Raw genomic sequence first — 14,742 nt, 5'->3', positions numbered from 1 at the left:
CCAGGGAATCAGAGGGTGGAGCAGCTCTGCTGGGAGGAAAGGCTGGGAGAGCTGGGGTTGCTCAGCCTGGAGAAGAGAAGCTTTGGGGTGACCTCACTGTGACCTCCCAGGACCTGAAGGGAGCCTGCAAGGGAGATGAAGAGAGACTGTTTACAAGGGTCTGGAGTGGCAGGACAAAAGGCAATGGTTTCAAACTGCAGGGAGTAGTTTTAGATAGGATATTAGGAAAAAATTCCCCCCTGTGAGGGAGGTAGGGCCCTGGCACAGGGTCCCCAGAGAAGCTGTGGCCATCCCATCCTGGAAGTGTCCAAGGCCAGGTTGGATGGGGCTTGGAGCCACCTGGGCAGGTGGAAGGTGTCCCTGCCCAGGAGAGGGGGTGGAATGAGATGAGCTTTAAGGTTCCCTGCAGTTCAAACCAGTCTGGGATTCTGTGGTTCTGTGTTTATCTGATCAACATTTTACATGCTTGGATTGTACAGGAGGCATGGGTATGAAAACATGAATATTATTCCCTTATTCCTCTTCATTTTCTCTAATATTCCCATACATTTATCATTCTGAGCAGTGCTGGACACATAGGTTATGACTGTTGTTCAGAAGTGTTCAACGTCCAGATGAAAAGAAAAATTCAGAGTGATCTTTTTAAACCTAAAAATTCCAACCCATTTGATAGCTGGGCATAAAGCAGGAAGCTGGCAGTGTAACACACAAGTTTATTTTTAGGTGTGTTTTGAAGAGTCTCAGGTAGCAATTAATTTGTTGAATTTGCAGAGACTGTGGGAGGAAGAAATTAGAGGAGGGAAGCAGTGAAATTGTTGGAAGACTTCAGAGTAGTGTGTTCTTGTAATTCGTAAGAAATTTGTGTTCTGCAGACAAAGGAAGCTAAGGGTGTAAATGTCACTTTATTCATTTTGAAGACAATTACTTTGGCATTGACCTCTTGTAAACAAAAGAAAGATCAGTATAAAATTCTGTGGTGATTATCTGTGCTGGGAACTAAAGCAGGGAATCAAAGCAGGCCATGGAAGCTTTTAGTGTTGTTTTGTTTAAAAACCAACCAAACAAAATCCCTTATCCAAAAACCCTTACAGAAAAGGTTTCTAATTTCTTTTTACTCTTATAAATTTGTTTTGAGGAGATTGAACTACTGCTCTCCAGTTTTTCTTGTCTGGAATTCATAATGTTTATTGCTGAAATTTTGGTAAAATAAAATGTGGGATCCTGCCCAAAGCCAATGCTGCCAGCACAGAGTCCCTTCAGCTGTCCCTCTTCTGCAGTCACATTGCTCCCAGTTAGTGCTTCCCAACCTGTCATTGCCACTTCAGCCTTCTTCTAATTAGGCTTGACCTTAAAATTGACCTGTGTGCTGTAAACTTCCAGAGCAGGCTCCCAGTGCCCATCCAGCCCAGGCTGGAGAGCTGCTGCCACCTTCCCTTCCTGCAGTGCCTTGTGTTTGACAGGCCCCAGTCACAGGAGTGAGCAGCTGTGGGCAGATGGCAGCACATCCTTCCTTGTCCATGATTTCCGTGCCCCTGGGTACCAAGAGTGGCAGGCTGGGCCTGGGAGGAGGAATGGGGGATCTACTGCCCCTTCCCCAGGGTGAAAGTGCACCCAGGGGTTCAGCCCCAGGACTGAAATCTGCTGCTCACAGAGAGGGAAAAGTGGCTGAGAATCCATTCCCAGGCAGACCCAAGGGAACAGCTGGGCAGCCTCAGGCTGGATTTTGGGAAAGGTTCTTCCCCCAGAGGTGCTGGCACTGCCCAGGCTCCCCAGGGAATGGGCACAGCCCCGAGGCTGCCAGAGCTCCAGGAGAGTTTGGACAGCACTGCCAGGGATGCACAGGGTGGGATTGTTGGGGGGGTCTGGGCAGGGCCAGGGGCTGGACTGGATGATTCCTGTGTGTCCCTTCCAACTCAGGAGATCCCACAATTCTGTCTTTGTCTCTTTAGTTCACGTTCTGTCAGTCCTGCTGACTTCCTGTTGTTTTAAAATGTTTCTCTTGGCTTGCTCTTTTCTGTTTTTTGTGTCCTTTAAATCCTTATTTTTCTAGTACTGAGAATATTTGTTACAGAAAGATTGATCTTCACACTCCAAGGTGCCATTGTCCTAGATGCTCCATCCTAAATGACTCCAAATGTGTAACAGCAGATTTTTATTCCCTGCACATACATTATTTGCTAGGACTGTTTGGGTGCTTATGCTTGACATTATTTTTTCCAAGCCATGACTGTGAGCATTCATAGCTGTAAGGAAAGCTGTGATTGGTGGGTGGTAGGTACATAATTTCTCAGGCAACTTCCCTGTGTGTTTATGGTGAATAGTCTGTCTCCAGCCTGTGCTGTCCTGTCAAGTCAACCTATTGCCTGAGTCACACTTTCTGCTTTTTCTCCCCCTTGTAATGTCTGGTGGATGTTCTTCTGTCAAGCATGTGCATAGATACAAAGAATAAATGTGATACTGGACAGCTGAACTTTTCTAACAAGCAGGGAGCCAGCTGTGAGCTTGGACAAGGCTTGCTTAGCTTGCTTGGAGCCCAAATAAGGGCAGCAGTCCTGGCTTCCTGTAGAAAAATGGATTTTCCTGCAGAAGACCAGAAATTCTCCCAACAGCACAAGCAAGTGCAGAGAGCTGTGCAGTGAAACCTAGCACTGGGCACTCAGGGCTGTGGGCTGAGCCACACTTATGCAGCAACAGGAACAGCATGTGCCCCTTTTCATCCCAGGATTTACCAGGGAAGAAATTCCCAGACAGGAAACAAAAATCTGGGAAACAAAAACCTGTGTGTCCTCTATGGTGCTTTCTGCAAAGATTTTGCTTGTCTGAGAAACAAGCCCAAAAGCTTTGCCTGGCAAATGTGTCCATCCCCTTCTTTAGGAAGCTCCTTGCAGAAAGCCCTGACACCTGACAGTGCAGGAGGCACTGAGGTCACACAGCACTGTGCTGGGGTGCAGACCACATTCTGTGTAAGGAAGGGCCTTGGAAGTGCAATACTGAAACATTTGGTTTCTCTTCTTGTTTAAAATTGTAGAGAGAAAGGAAGAACCCTTTGCCAACCACTCCAGCCGTGAATCCAGGCCCAGCAGCACTGAGCAAATGCCTCCACCTGAGCCCAACTCCTTCACTGCATCTGCCAGAAGAGTAAGTGAATTTGGAATCAGTGGGACTCCAGCAGTGCTCAGGAGCAGAAGGTGTTAGTGGGAGAGGGATGCTCTGAAACCAGTCTTCAGAAGACTTTAAGATTTGAGTTTAGAAAAGCTGGTAGTGTGAAATTCTGATAAAGATGTGAGTTTAACAGCAGTGTAGGGACAATACAGCTCTCCTTGAATCTCTGACTCTCCAAAGCAAATTGTGAAGGAGCCCAGCCTACAGGACATGCTCTGGTGCTGTCAGTTCTGAGGGGGCTGGTGCCAGTGTCTTTTCAGCAGTTCTGTCACCAGAGCTGATTCCTGCCCATGTGCCAGTGGTGAGCTTGGCACCATCACCCAAAGTGCCTCTGACTTGCCAAAGCCAGTTGAGTCAGTGGTTTGATGTTACTGCCCAGCAAGCAGAGGGAGTTTGCATGTGGCTTGCCAGCTGGACTATATTGAAAGGTGAAGTCATCACTAAAATCTTACATGAATTCTCCAGCTCTCAGATCACTCAGCTAGATGGCACCAGGAGACTCTGCTCTGTGCAGGACTCCTGTCATGTGCTGCTGCTTTCTTCTTGCACCAGTTTGTGGAGAAAACAACACAGACCTGGCCTAGGGCTGAAGCACTCAGTGCTTGTCAGAAGGAAATGTTTCTTGCTTAGTCACCATTTTTTCTTTTCTGCATGTAACTAAGTGTAACCAAGATCATTTGATCTGGAGATCAGAGCACCTCTGGCCATTGCTGAGCTCAGGCCAGCTTATCAGGGGAACTGTTAGAGCTAGAAGGATGCTGGGAGGTGTGAGCACTTCAGTTAACCTTTCCCCAGCTGCAGAGTTTTGGTCTCACTGCTTTGAGCTGTTTAACATAGAGTAAGGGTGTTGTAGTGTAGAAACTGGCCTGTGGTCAGAGCAATTATTTATTTGACCCCAGTCACTTAAGATCAGCTTCTTTACCTTGTCTCACCTGATTAATTTTTCTGTAATTCTCTTTGACAGACTGGCTTTAGGCTGTGTTGCCCTTTGTTAGGGGTGTTATTAGTATGTGCTGTTCCTGTGCTGTTCAGAATTTACAGATTGGCAGCTTTTGCTGTGGTTTTGAGCATTCTCTGAGGAAAGCATCAAAACTACATGAAAATGTTAGAGCTGAGTAGCTCAGTAGACTGGCAGTGCTAGAAATGGTGGAGTGCAGATTAACTCTTTGCATCTGCATTGAAATGACATGAGCTGAAAACATTGCTCAAATGCTGCAGGGATAATTTTAGCTTGGCAGTCTTCAGACACTGAGTCTGAGGGCAGAGCTCCCCAGTAGCTCCATTTATCCTGAATGGTGTCAGATGGTTTGTGTCAGATAGAATATGGTATAATAATGCTTAGATCAGCTTTGATCAGAAGCCTTGTCTGCCCAGTGTCCTGCCCAGCAGTGACCATCAGAAGGCAGAGAGCACAGTCCTGCAGGAATTCCTCCCACATTCCAGCAACTGGCATTTTCTGGAGTTTCACTGAACCTGGTGTGTTTTTTGTCTTCAGTAGTCCCTGCTGGACTTTTCCTCTATGCAGTCACTTTTTGATTGGGATCCTCTAATGTCTAGAGGTAGAAAGAGTCCTTCAGTTTAGTTAAAAACTCTGCCAAGCTCCCTGTCCCCTTTACCTACCACACAGGTTTGTTTGCTGCCCCTTGTTCCTTTATGGGAAGGACCAAGGAATAATTGTTTCTTACTCCCCCTGCTGTGTGCCCCTGAGGGTTTCATGTTCCCTGGCTGTATCTCAGCCTGGAGACTACTGATATACTGAATATCTCCCTATGCAAAACCTCTCTTGCTCTACTCATTCTTGCTGGCTTTCCCTGAGCCTTTCCCTTCTTGTCAACTGCTGCTGAGCCCTGGAGCTGAGCTGTGTGTGGTACCAAAGGTGTGATTGTACCCTGCAGTAACACAGAGCCACAGTGGCTCTGTGTTTTGTATTCTGTACTTCTCCAATAACTCCTAATAATTTCTTTGCTTTATTTCCTGTATTACTTGGTGCTTAGCCCTGTACAAGTATCTCTTGTGATGCTCAGACTCCATTCTTGAGTGACAGTGGGCAGCCTTTTGAAAGACTTGATAGCTGTAGCTAAAGTTGTACATTTACGGACTAATATATGCAGGTCAGAAGTGTCTCATGTAACAAAAAGCACAAAGGCACATTCTGTGGTGGATGAGGCACAGTTACCTGCCCATGGAAAGGGCCTCTGCTAGGCTGAAGTCTGACATCCTGCTCAAAGCAGGATTAGCTCATGTCACATTGCTTTGTCCTACCTGAGCTCAGCTGAGTATTAAAAGGTCTCTGAGGATGGAGATGCTCTGCTGCCTGTCCCAGTGCAGCTTTGCTCCTGCCAGGAGTTACATCTCAATGTCAGCTGGCATTTCCCAAGTGGAAAATTGTCTGTTCTCCTTTCACTATAGAGAAGTCTGGCTCCATGTCCTCTGCAGAACCACCCACAAGTAGCAGAGCATCTAAATCCAGTCTTTGCCTTCTCTTTTCCATGCTAAACAATCCAGGTTTCCTCAGTGTTTTCCTTTTCAGTGTTGTTGGCTACAGCTCCCTGGTGATCTCAGTGGCTTCTCCTGGACCTCACTGGTGCAAGGGGTTTATTTGCAGCTAGTTCTGTAAGACCTGAGTGCTTGTTTTTGGTTTTCTGCCTTTACTGTATAATTCCTCCTTCCTAAATGGGTGATAATAAAAGCTTCATTGTTCCTTATATTCTTTCCTCAAAGCTGGAGGAGGGTGTTGTGTAGGCAAAGACCTGCACAGTGACAGAAGATTCCTTTCATCCTCTCTCCTTGGGGATGAGGCACTACAGCAGTTGCATCCCTATGAGTTCACCTTGAGCTCTGTCCTGTAATTAAAGTGAAGTGGGAAATAAGTCATTCTGTCTTACAAGTCTAGCCCAGCAAACACTGGGCCCTTTTTGAAACACTTTCTGAACTTGAATGTGCCTTGCAGTGCTCTTCCTTTTCCCAAATGTCCTTGTTTCTCCTCCACAGTTCAGTTGGCTCAGCAAGTCAGAGGAGCAGAAAGATGAGTCACCCTCATCGTGGAGGCTGGGGCTGAGGAAGACTGGCAGCCACAACACCCTGAGTGAAGTCACTGGCACTTGTGAGGCACAGAAGGATAAAAGTTCCATCTATCGTTCCTCCTCCAGCCCTCGGATATCTGCCCTGTTGGACAGCAAGGAGAAGGTTTGGCTCTCAGCAAGGATGTTTCAGTGCATCCACTTTACCCCACTGGTGAAATCCCTCTCCCTTTGAGTTATTGCAGGGGTTTGGATCTATAACAGACATGGGTCTCTTTCATTCTTACTTTTTCTTTTCTTTTGAAAAATATTTCCCTCCTGTCAGTTGTTTCTCCAGAACTGGAGTTTGGTGCCTAATTCCTGCTCAGTTTGGCCCAGGCTGCCAGTCTGGCAGTGTCTGTTCCTTACCAGAAAATCTCCAATCCAGACAATAGCACATTCCTGCAGTGGAGACTGTCCTTCCCATTGTTTATATGGATTCCTCTTCTATCCACCAGCTGCATTTGTAAATCACATCCCATGTATTCAGTAACTTTTCTTGCCCATAGGTAGTTGCCTCAGCCCTGGAAATGTTAAGGCCACCTTGGATGGAGCTCTGGTCTAGTGGGCTAGAGATCCCTTCCAACCCAAACCATTCTTTGTTTCTGTATCTGACAAGTTATTCTCCAAGCTAGAACATGCTTTTATTCACTACCACAGTCATCAGGAAATCCTTTCAGAACTGATATTTCTATGCTGTGGTATGTGTTGCCCAAGAATTTATTTGCCACTGAATGTGCTGAAAGAGTAAGAGATGTGTAGCTGAAATTACTCTTTTGCTTCACCAGGACAGAGACAACAAGAGTTATCTTGCCACCATAGTCCCCAGAAGACTGAGCAGTACAAGTGATATAGAAGAAAAAGAAAACAGGTGAGACTTGTCACTGTTGACAGACATGACTGACAGCATCATCAGTCCCTTATTACCTTAAAAACTTCTCATGCCTTCTGATCTGTGGACTTGTCACAGGCAGCTCCACACAGCACTGGCTCCTGCTCCTTCTCCCTGCAAGTTTCCTTTTTCCTTCTGCATGACTGTCTAACTCCATCCTTACACAGCCACCTAACCCTGCCTGTTCCTCACACTGCATCTTACCTTGTCTGTCCTTTACACAACCACATGGTCCTTCCTCCTCACAGCACAGCCAGCAGACCCCACCTCCAACCCCTGGCAGCCAGCTAACCCACTCTTAGAGCACCCATTTTCATTGGACAGGCAAGGCTGTTTCTACTCCTCAGTAATAAGTGCAGCTGTAATTGAGGAAAATTGCCTTCAGCACTTTTCTTACAAACCATCCTCCCACAGTGACTGGCTGAAGTTGATGCTCAGCTTTCATCCTGTCAATAGTACTTTTGGAATATAATTTTTCTGTAATCATGCTTTGTATATTTTCTCAGCAGTCTCAAGTACATAGGAATTCACAACATCAAGAGTCAGCTCTGTCTATAGAAGTTTTCATTTAGATGAGCAGGAATCAGCAGACTGGTTCCTCGACCCCTGTACTCACACAGGCACAGGTTCTATTCAGGCAACCAGATTTATGGATCCTTTTTCCTTTTAATATGCAAGTGCCTCATTTTGTAGCTGCCACCTGCACTTTACTTGTCACTTGCTCAGCAGTCACCTTCAGTCCCTTTGTTCACACCTCTGTCACTTAGGATTCACTCCAGTTTGTGAACTCTGCCATGTAGGAACTGTTTGATTGCAGGGCTGTTTTACAGTCAGTGTGTTAGATGGCCCTGGACAGAGCCATGATGTAAATGGTGTGTATATATCCAGGATTGCCAGAGGTATTTGAGGAGCTGGTCTCTACAAGCAGATTCTTCAGGGGCCTTCCAGTGTCTTAAAGGGGCTCCCAGAGAGCTGGAGAGGAACTTTGGACAAGGTCCTGGAGTGACAGGGCAAGGGGCAGTGGCTTCCCAGAGGGCAGGGTTAGATGGGATAGGAATTCTTGGCTGTGAGGGTGCTGAGGCCCTGGCACAGGGTGCCCAGAGAAGCTGTGGCTGCTGCATCCCTGGCAGTGTCCAAGGCCAGGCTGGACAGGGCTTGGAGCACCCTGGGCTAGTGGAAGGTGCCCTGCCAGGGCAGGGATTAGAACATGATGAGCTTTAAGGTCCCTTCCAACCCTGGGCATTTGTGATTCAGTTTGTACTAGAAGGAGTAAAATTTGACCTTAGCCTCATTTCCAGCTACTTCCCCAACAGAGGAGGAAAGGCACATGCAGAGCAATGGCTGTGAAGTGTAATTGTTGGGCAGGAGCTGTGGCAGATGACATCCTGGGAGAATTTCAGCACAGCTTGAGATTCTTTGCTGATCTTTTGCTGGAACCTCCCCAGTGTGGTCATGTTCACTCTCATGCAGTCTCTGAGATCCAGGGTTTTGTAGAAAAATTGGGACTGTTGGTCAGCTCAAGAAGGTTTGGCAGAGGCTGTTATTGAGTGGCACATCCCACTGTAGGGGTGACAAGTGTCATTTTTGGGTGGAGTGGGGACTGGCTGAGGAGAACTGGCCTTCAGGAATAGATAGTGCCCAGGTATGCTGTATAGTATAGATTTTCCCCCAGTATTCTTTCCTTTCAAAACATCTGTGTTTTCCTTTCTGGCACTCACAGGTGTCTTGAGAGAACATTAGTCTGATCATCAGCATGACAACTGGAAATGAGGAATAATTGCAGGCTAATGGGGGAATGGGTTAGGGCTGCATTCCAAGCTCCAGGTCCTGTCCAGCACCAGCAGATAACAGGATAGACTGCCAGAGTGTGCATTGTCTTCAGACAACCAGGGGGGTAAATAGGACTAATAGGAATTTCCTGACAACTTGACAAGTAGCTTTAGATACTGTAAATCTTTTGTTTGTTCTTTTCTGCTTCATGATTTTGTGGTGGATCTGGTAGTGCTGGGTTTATTGTTGGACTCAATGGTCTTTGAGGACTTTTCTAATCCTAATGATTTTGTGAAAGGCTTTACTGTGCTGAACTTGTCCTTGCCTGGACACCTTGAAGAATAAAAGCTTCCCTGCATTTCCACTATCTCCCTATTTATACCTTGTTGTTTGATTCAGACAGCAGTGAGAATATTAAATATTTAACACGTTAAATTTCTTCTATGGACAATCTGAATTTAATTTGCAAGTTTTCTGACTAAAAAGTATCTTGTTCCTCTTTATGCAAAGCATTACATCATCTGTGCTTCTGAAGTGAGCTGGCAAGAGCAGGAACTATGTTTGGGCCAGAGCAGGTGTTTGTGTGAGCTGTCAGCTGAGCAGTGCAGCACAGAGGTGTGAGGGAGGGCTGTGTCTGTGGAAGGAAGCGGGCAGAGGTTCTGAGGCAGCCTGTGCTCTCTCTCCAGAGGCTCCGCGGTGACGCTGGTGCGCGGCGGCTCCTGCGCGCGGCAGCCCTGGCGGGACGAGCCAAGGGGGAACCCAGCTCCCCACCCTGCTGCTCCCACCACCTATGTGTCCACCTACTTGAAAAGGTATGTCCAGCTCAGGCTTCTCAGGCACTCACAGCCACTCTTAGCATGCCTCCCAGACCTCCTGCATCCTGTAACTGGCCTTGGAACCCTCTTCTGCTGGCAGCAAGAACATGTTTGTCATGTTAAACAGTGTTTTTAAGGCTATAATTTGTATTAATTTGCAAATTGCTGGACTGAATTTAAATACTGTTGTTCCCATAACTCAAATGCAATGTTTTCTCTGTTTAATGTTGGTGTTATGGTTAGAGAATAAAACCAAAATTGATCATAAAAACAGATTAATGTAATAAGAGTCCAGAAGGATTGTTCAGATAGCTCTTGGTGAGTAAGTTATAGCCTATCTCTAATTTTGGTTTATATTAGTCCATGTTTATGGTATTATCAGAAAGTGGCAGTGATCTTGTGCATGATGTACAACACTTGCTAAGGAGTAAAACTGATGCTTCCAGCATTGTTGTGTAAGGCAGTAAGGAAGCAGTTTGTTCATAGTGTGTGTGAAGTTGTAGAGGCTGATTATTGGTAAAGGCAGATGCAGAAAGGCAGTTGCAGCCAGAACTCCTGTAACTGCAGGGTCCTGGACCTCCTTGGGAGGCAGAGCCTGTCTGAGTGAGCTGAAGCCATGCCCTGCTCTGGTGAGGCATTGCTGGGTTTTCATGTGAGCAGAAGGATCAGCAGTGCCAGCACCTCACCTTTATTTCAGCTGATACTGGAGACCATCAAACAGCCTGTGATAAACACATCCCACTGCAAAGCCCTTGTGTTTCTGCTTAAGGAAAACAGCAGCAATAGCACAGTTTTAGATTGAGTTTCACCAGGTTCTAGACCCTGAACTAAATAACTGTCCTGAAGATGGAACAATTGCTTGAGATTCTTGGGAAGAGGCAATTTGCTCAGTGTTTATGCTGTAGAGGTAAATGGTGCTCAAGGATGTGTGTGGCCAGTTGTGAGCATGTACTGATCCATGGCCACAAAAGGTGAAGCAGCCCCTTCAAGCAGAAACCTTCTCCTCTGCTGTTCCATTCTGGTGACTTCACAGCTGTCCTGGGACGCCCAGCCCAGCCTCCTTAGCTTGTCTCTCTCCAAAGCTGCTCTGGCAAGCTGCAGCTGATTACATTGGGAAACTTTTGCCCCTTGCAGCTGGCACACCTGTGCTGCTCCCTGAGCTGAGGGACAGCCCAGTCACCCCCAGGCAATCCTACAAACACTGCTGCCCTATCCCAGCTAATCCTGCAGCAGATCTAGTGTTGCACTCACACAGTTGTACTGTATTTCCTTGGTCAAACTGTACAGTGGGGAAGGTTTAGACTGCAGTGGGATGTCACTAGTACTGACTAACTGTCACAAAGGCTGAATCCTGGCCTTTCATGAGAGAGTTACTGGTCCACAAGTAGGTACAGAAAATAACTTTGGCAGGTAGCAATAAATGTGCTTTTAAAGGAGAGATTGATGGGTTTGCATTTCATGTACAAATAGTAACACCATGATCAATTAAACCTTTATCCTGGATAGTTTTCTGTAGGAGAGCACAGAAATTGAATATGATTGTACTGAACTTCTGATTTCTCCAGCCTTGTGCATCTGCCCCTAAGATGAGGAAAGGAACCTGGTTAGACATAAGTGTTTTGTCATTTCCAAATGTTAGCAAAACTCTGAACACAGCTGCTAAAGGTGAAAGCTTCTTCTTAGAGAGGAAGAATTGAAGGGAATATGACATGCTTGGATGTCACTGAGGGGATGACTGTGTCCATCTGCAGCTCCCCTTTGCCTCAGCATTTGACTAATCTCCATAAAGATCACAGACTGGTTTGGGTTGGAAGAGACCTTAAATCCCATCTCCTTCCACCCCCTGCTGTGGGCAGGGACACCTCCCATAAACTGGCCTTGGACACCTCCAGGGATGGGGCAGCCACAGCTGCTCTGAGCACCTTGTGCCAGGGCCTGCCCACCCTCACAGGGAACAATTCCTTCCCAATATCCCACCTAACCCTAGTTATGTTCTTTGAATGCTCTATATGATGCCTCAAACATAGACTAGAATGAATAACAGCAGCAGATCATCTTAAGGTGGGGAAAAAGCTGCTTTTTTGTTGTGTCAATATTACAAATGTTCTTCAGCTTTAACTGAAGCAGATATTGATGCTCTCTCTGTCATAGTGCTGGCAGTTGTCCTGCTCTCTTTGTGTGTACCACTGGCCCAGAAATGTACAAAAGCCTGCTCTAATATCCTGGTGTCCATTTTAGTGCATACTGGCCTTCAAAAATCCAGGTCACTTTGACTGTAAATGAAAGGATGTGGAGGAAAACTGGCATAGCAGGTTGGATTAGTTCAGCATCCTGCCTTGACATCAGCCACAAGTGCTGCCTCCCAGGAAGGGCTGACACCAGAATGAAATCCTCCAGCAGCACAGTTCTCCTTCATTTCACATGTGTGCAAATACCTCCTTGCTGGTTCTGGGCACATTGCAGTGAGCCAGGACAGCAGTCCCTGCAGCCCAGGCTCTGTTTCTGACAGCAGCTGGTTTGAAGGAGAAATTGCAAAAGCCAGGATAACTTCAGAGCAGTCTTCTACCTGCCATGCTCTCTCTGTTTCCAGCAATCAGGAATTTAGGAGCCAGGGGTTATATTTAAACATTGTTCTTAACAGCCCCCACTGTGGCCACCTTCCATACCCAAATCCTGGTTTGATCTCTGCAGTACCCATGGCAGTGTGTTTATAAAGATAGTTATGGGCTTTGTGCAAACCTATTTATTACCATATGTGGAAGCATTTTAGGAGTGTGAAGGTTCTTAAGTTAAAGTTTTTAATGCCTTTAAATTTTTTCTTTAAAGTCAAAAATATTTATTTTTATTGCTTTGAAATGTTTCTTTACATTTCCTTGTTCATTCCCTGATGGTTCTGTTGTGGTTAGAGAATGAGGAGCAGTGTGTCAGTGCCTTTTTTTATTTCTAATGTTGAACTCTTCAGCAGAATTTCACAGTCCTCCCTTTCACAGACTCCTATGGACACAGCTGTTAATTAACAGGATTCCCTGGCTAACCTTTTTATTGCCATTTTCTGGTCCTGTTCAGTTCAAATGTACACAATGGAGTAAAAGTGTTCCTCACACTGTGCAGTGCCACCCGTGCAGGGGGACAGGCTGGGGGACAGGCTGGGAGGTGGATGCCCACAGAGGTGGTAGTGCCTTGGCTCCCTTGGGAGCAGGAGTGTGTTTCTGGTGCCCCAGCACCACATTTCTGTGCCCATGTTGTGTTGGAGCTGCACAGTGCCATCCCTGCACCCTCTCCTCCATTCCTCTTCCTCCTTCCCTCTTATGCCCTACATCACTGCTCTCCCTGGCACATGGTGCTGCTTCCATCCTCTCACCCATTCCCTTTCCCTTCTGTAGGACAGTCCTTGCCAGGACTTTCTTGATAGCCCTCCTGCACCCTCCCTGACCGTGTTCCTTCCCTCTCTTGCAGCCCCCTTGTGCCCCAGCCTGTCTGCCTTGGGCTGTCCTGGGATGGTGCCACACCAGCTCTGTTTCCCCAGGGCTGCCACCACCTCTTCCTGCTCATCCTCTCCTTCCTTCCCCAGACACAGGCTCTGCTGCCATCCTCTCCTCAGAACACTCAGTTATGGAACTCCACAGCTGCTTGCTCCACACACCCACCCCAGCCAGGCTCCTCTTCCACTCCCACCCTCCTGCCAGCCCATTCCCTCTGGGGCAGGGAGGGACTTGTATCCAGCAGGACTTCCTGCTCCTGCACACTCTGGGCAGGGCCAGCATTCCAGAGGAAGCTCTGCTGGGATCCAGCAGAGGTTGTGACCTGGTGACAATGACTTGCTTGTTCCTGTGTGACCTGGATATGGCAGGCAGCCATCAGCTGAGGAGCCCAGCTGGGAGGTTCCTCCCTGGGGAGACCTTCCAGGATGCTCTGTTGTCCCCTTTGGCTCCCTGGGGACCAGCTGCTCCTGCTGGGCTGGCTGGGGGCCTTGGCATGTAAGACTGGCTTGTAAATTGGGTGCCTGGGTGAATGGGACTGGATCCTTTCTCTGGCCTCCTGTCCTTGGCTGTGGTCCTGCCCCTTCCCAGTGCTACTTCAGCTTCAGGCTGCTCTCTGGATTCAGACTCTAGAGTTGACTTCCAGTTTCATTCTGTGTCTGTGGCTTTCCCTAGAACCTGCAGCTCTCTCTTGGCCTGCTTTTTTACTCTAGGTCAGCTTTTATTCCTGTGCACCTGCTTTGGTCCATGTGCCCTGCCATGGGAGCCATTAGGATGCAGAAGGTGAGAGGCAGCCTTCCAGCCTTCCTAGCCTTTGGTGCTTCAGACAGTCCAGTCTGACCAGTAGCAGGCAGGCATGCCAGATGCTGGGAAAGGTGTGGCAGGGCCCTAGGACCCCCTGGATTGCTCTGTGCAGGCAGTGAGCAGCTTGTGCAGGCTTGGGCATGTGCAAGAAGGAGATTCTGCCAGATTTCATCAAGTCTGTTTTCAGAGAGATGCAGCTTTCCCCACTAGAGGGGATCTTCTGTCCCGTTAGGGTGGATTTTCTGTCCCCTTAGGCTGGATTTTCTTTGAAAAAGTGAGAGCCCATCCTTGTATAAGAGCCCTTCTTTCCTCTTCTGTCTTCTCCAAAATACCAATGCAAGTGCAGCTTTTCAGTAAGATTGGTTTTCAGGGGTTGCTTTAAACTGGCAAAATATTATTTCCCTTGCTCATTCTTGAATGTTTTTGGACAGCTGTGCTAGCTGTTTTCCGAAAATACAGTTTGTGCCAAACATGTCTCAAAGAGAATTGAAGCCTGGACTGATCATCTTTGCCAAAACTTAAAGCCAGTGGAAGTAAGTTCTTAAAACTGGAAGTCCTGGACATCCTCAGGGGGGATGCAGCCAGACCAGCTTATGTCACTCTCTCCTTTCCTGCTTTAAGCATCCTCATCCTTGCACCCGCCTTTCCCCAGGGCACAGCGTGCTCCATGTGCCCTGCTTTTACTGCAGCAGGGTTTTTTCCTTCCCTGATCCTCCCCAACTCACCCCCATGCCATTATTCTCTCACTGGAGCTGAGCTGG

The 14,742-nt window shown here is 47.3% G+C and overlaps 1 protein-coding gene across 10 annotated transcripts in view; it reads left to right on the top strand.

Moving 5' to 3' along the window:
- PPP1R12B (protein phosphatase 1 regulatory subunit 12B) overlaps positions 1–14,742 on the top strand; it is a 109,179-nt gene that overhangs the window by 37,092 nt on the left and 57,345 nt on the right. For 7 of the 10 annotated variants that reach the window (XM_056511109.1, XM_056511114.1, XM_056511108.1 and 4 more), the window contains exons 9-12: positions 3,029–3,138; positions 6,154–6,348; positions 7,010–7,092; positions 9,570–9,695. In XM_056511109.1, the coding sequence (XP_056367084.1) occupies positions 3,029–3,138; positions 6,154–6,348; positions 7,010–7,092; positions 9,570–9,695 (514 nt within the window). Of the gene's footprint in view, positions 1–3,028; positions 3,139–6,153; positions 6,349–7,009; positions 7,093–9,569; positions 9,696–14,412; positions 14,515–14,742 lie in introns of all 10 variants that reach the window. The other 3 variants (XM_056511111.1, XM_056511115.1, XM_056511116.1) reach the window with 2 other exon arrangements.

Source organism: Oenanthe melanoleuca, chromosome 26 (genome assembly GCF_029582105.1).
Source record: "Oenanthe melanoleuca isolate GR-GAL-2019-014 chromosome 26, OMel1.0, whole genome shotgun sequence".
In the NCBI taxonomy this organism is placed as follows: domain Eukaryota; kingdom Metazoa; phylum Chordata; class Aves; order Passeriformes; family Muscicapidae; genus Oenanthe; species Oenanthe melanoleuca.
Note: the sequence above shows the minus strand (reverse complement) of the source record. Positions and strands in the feature narration are given on the sequence as shown.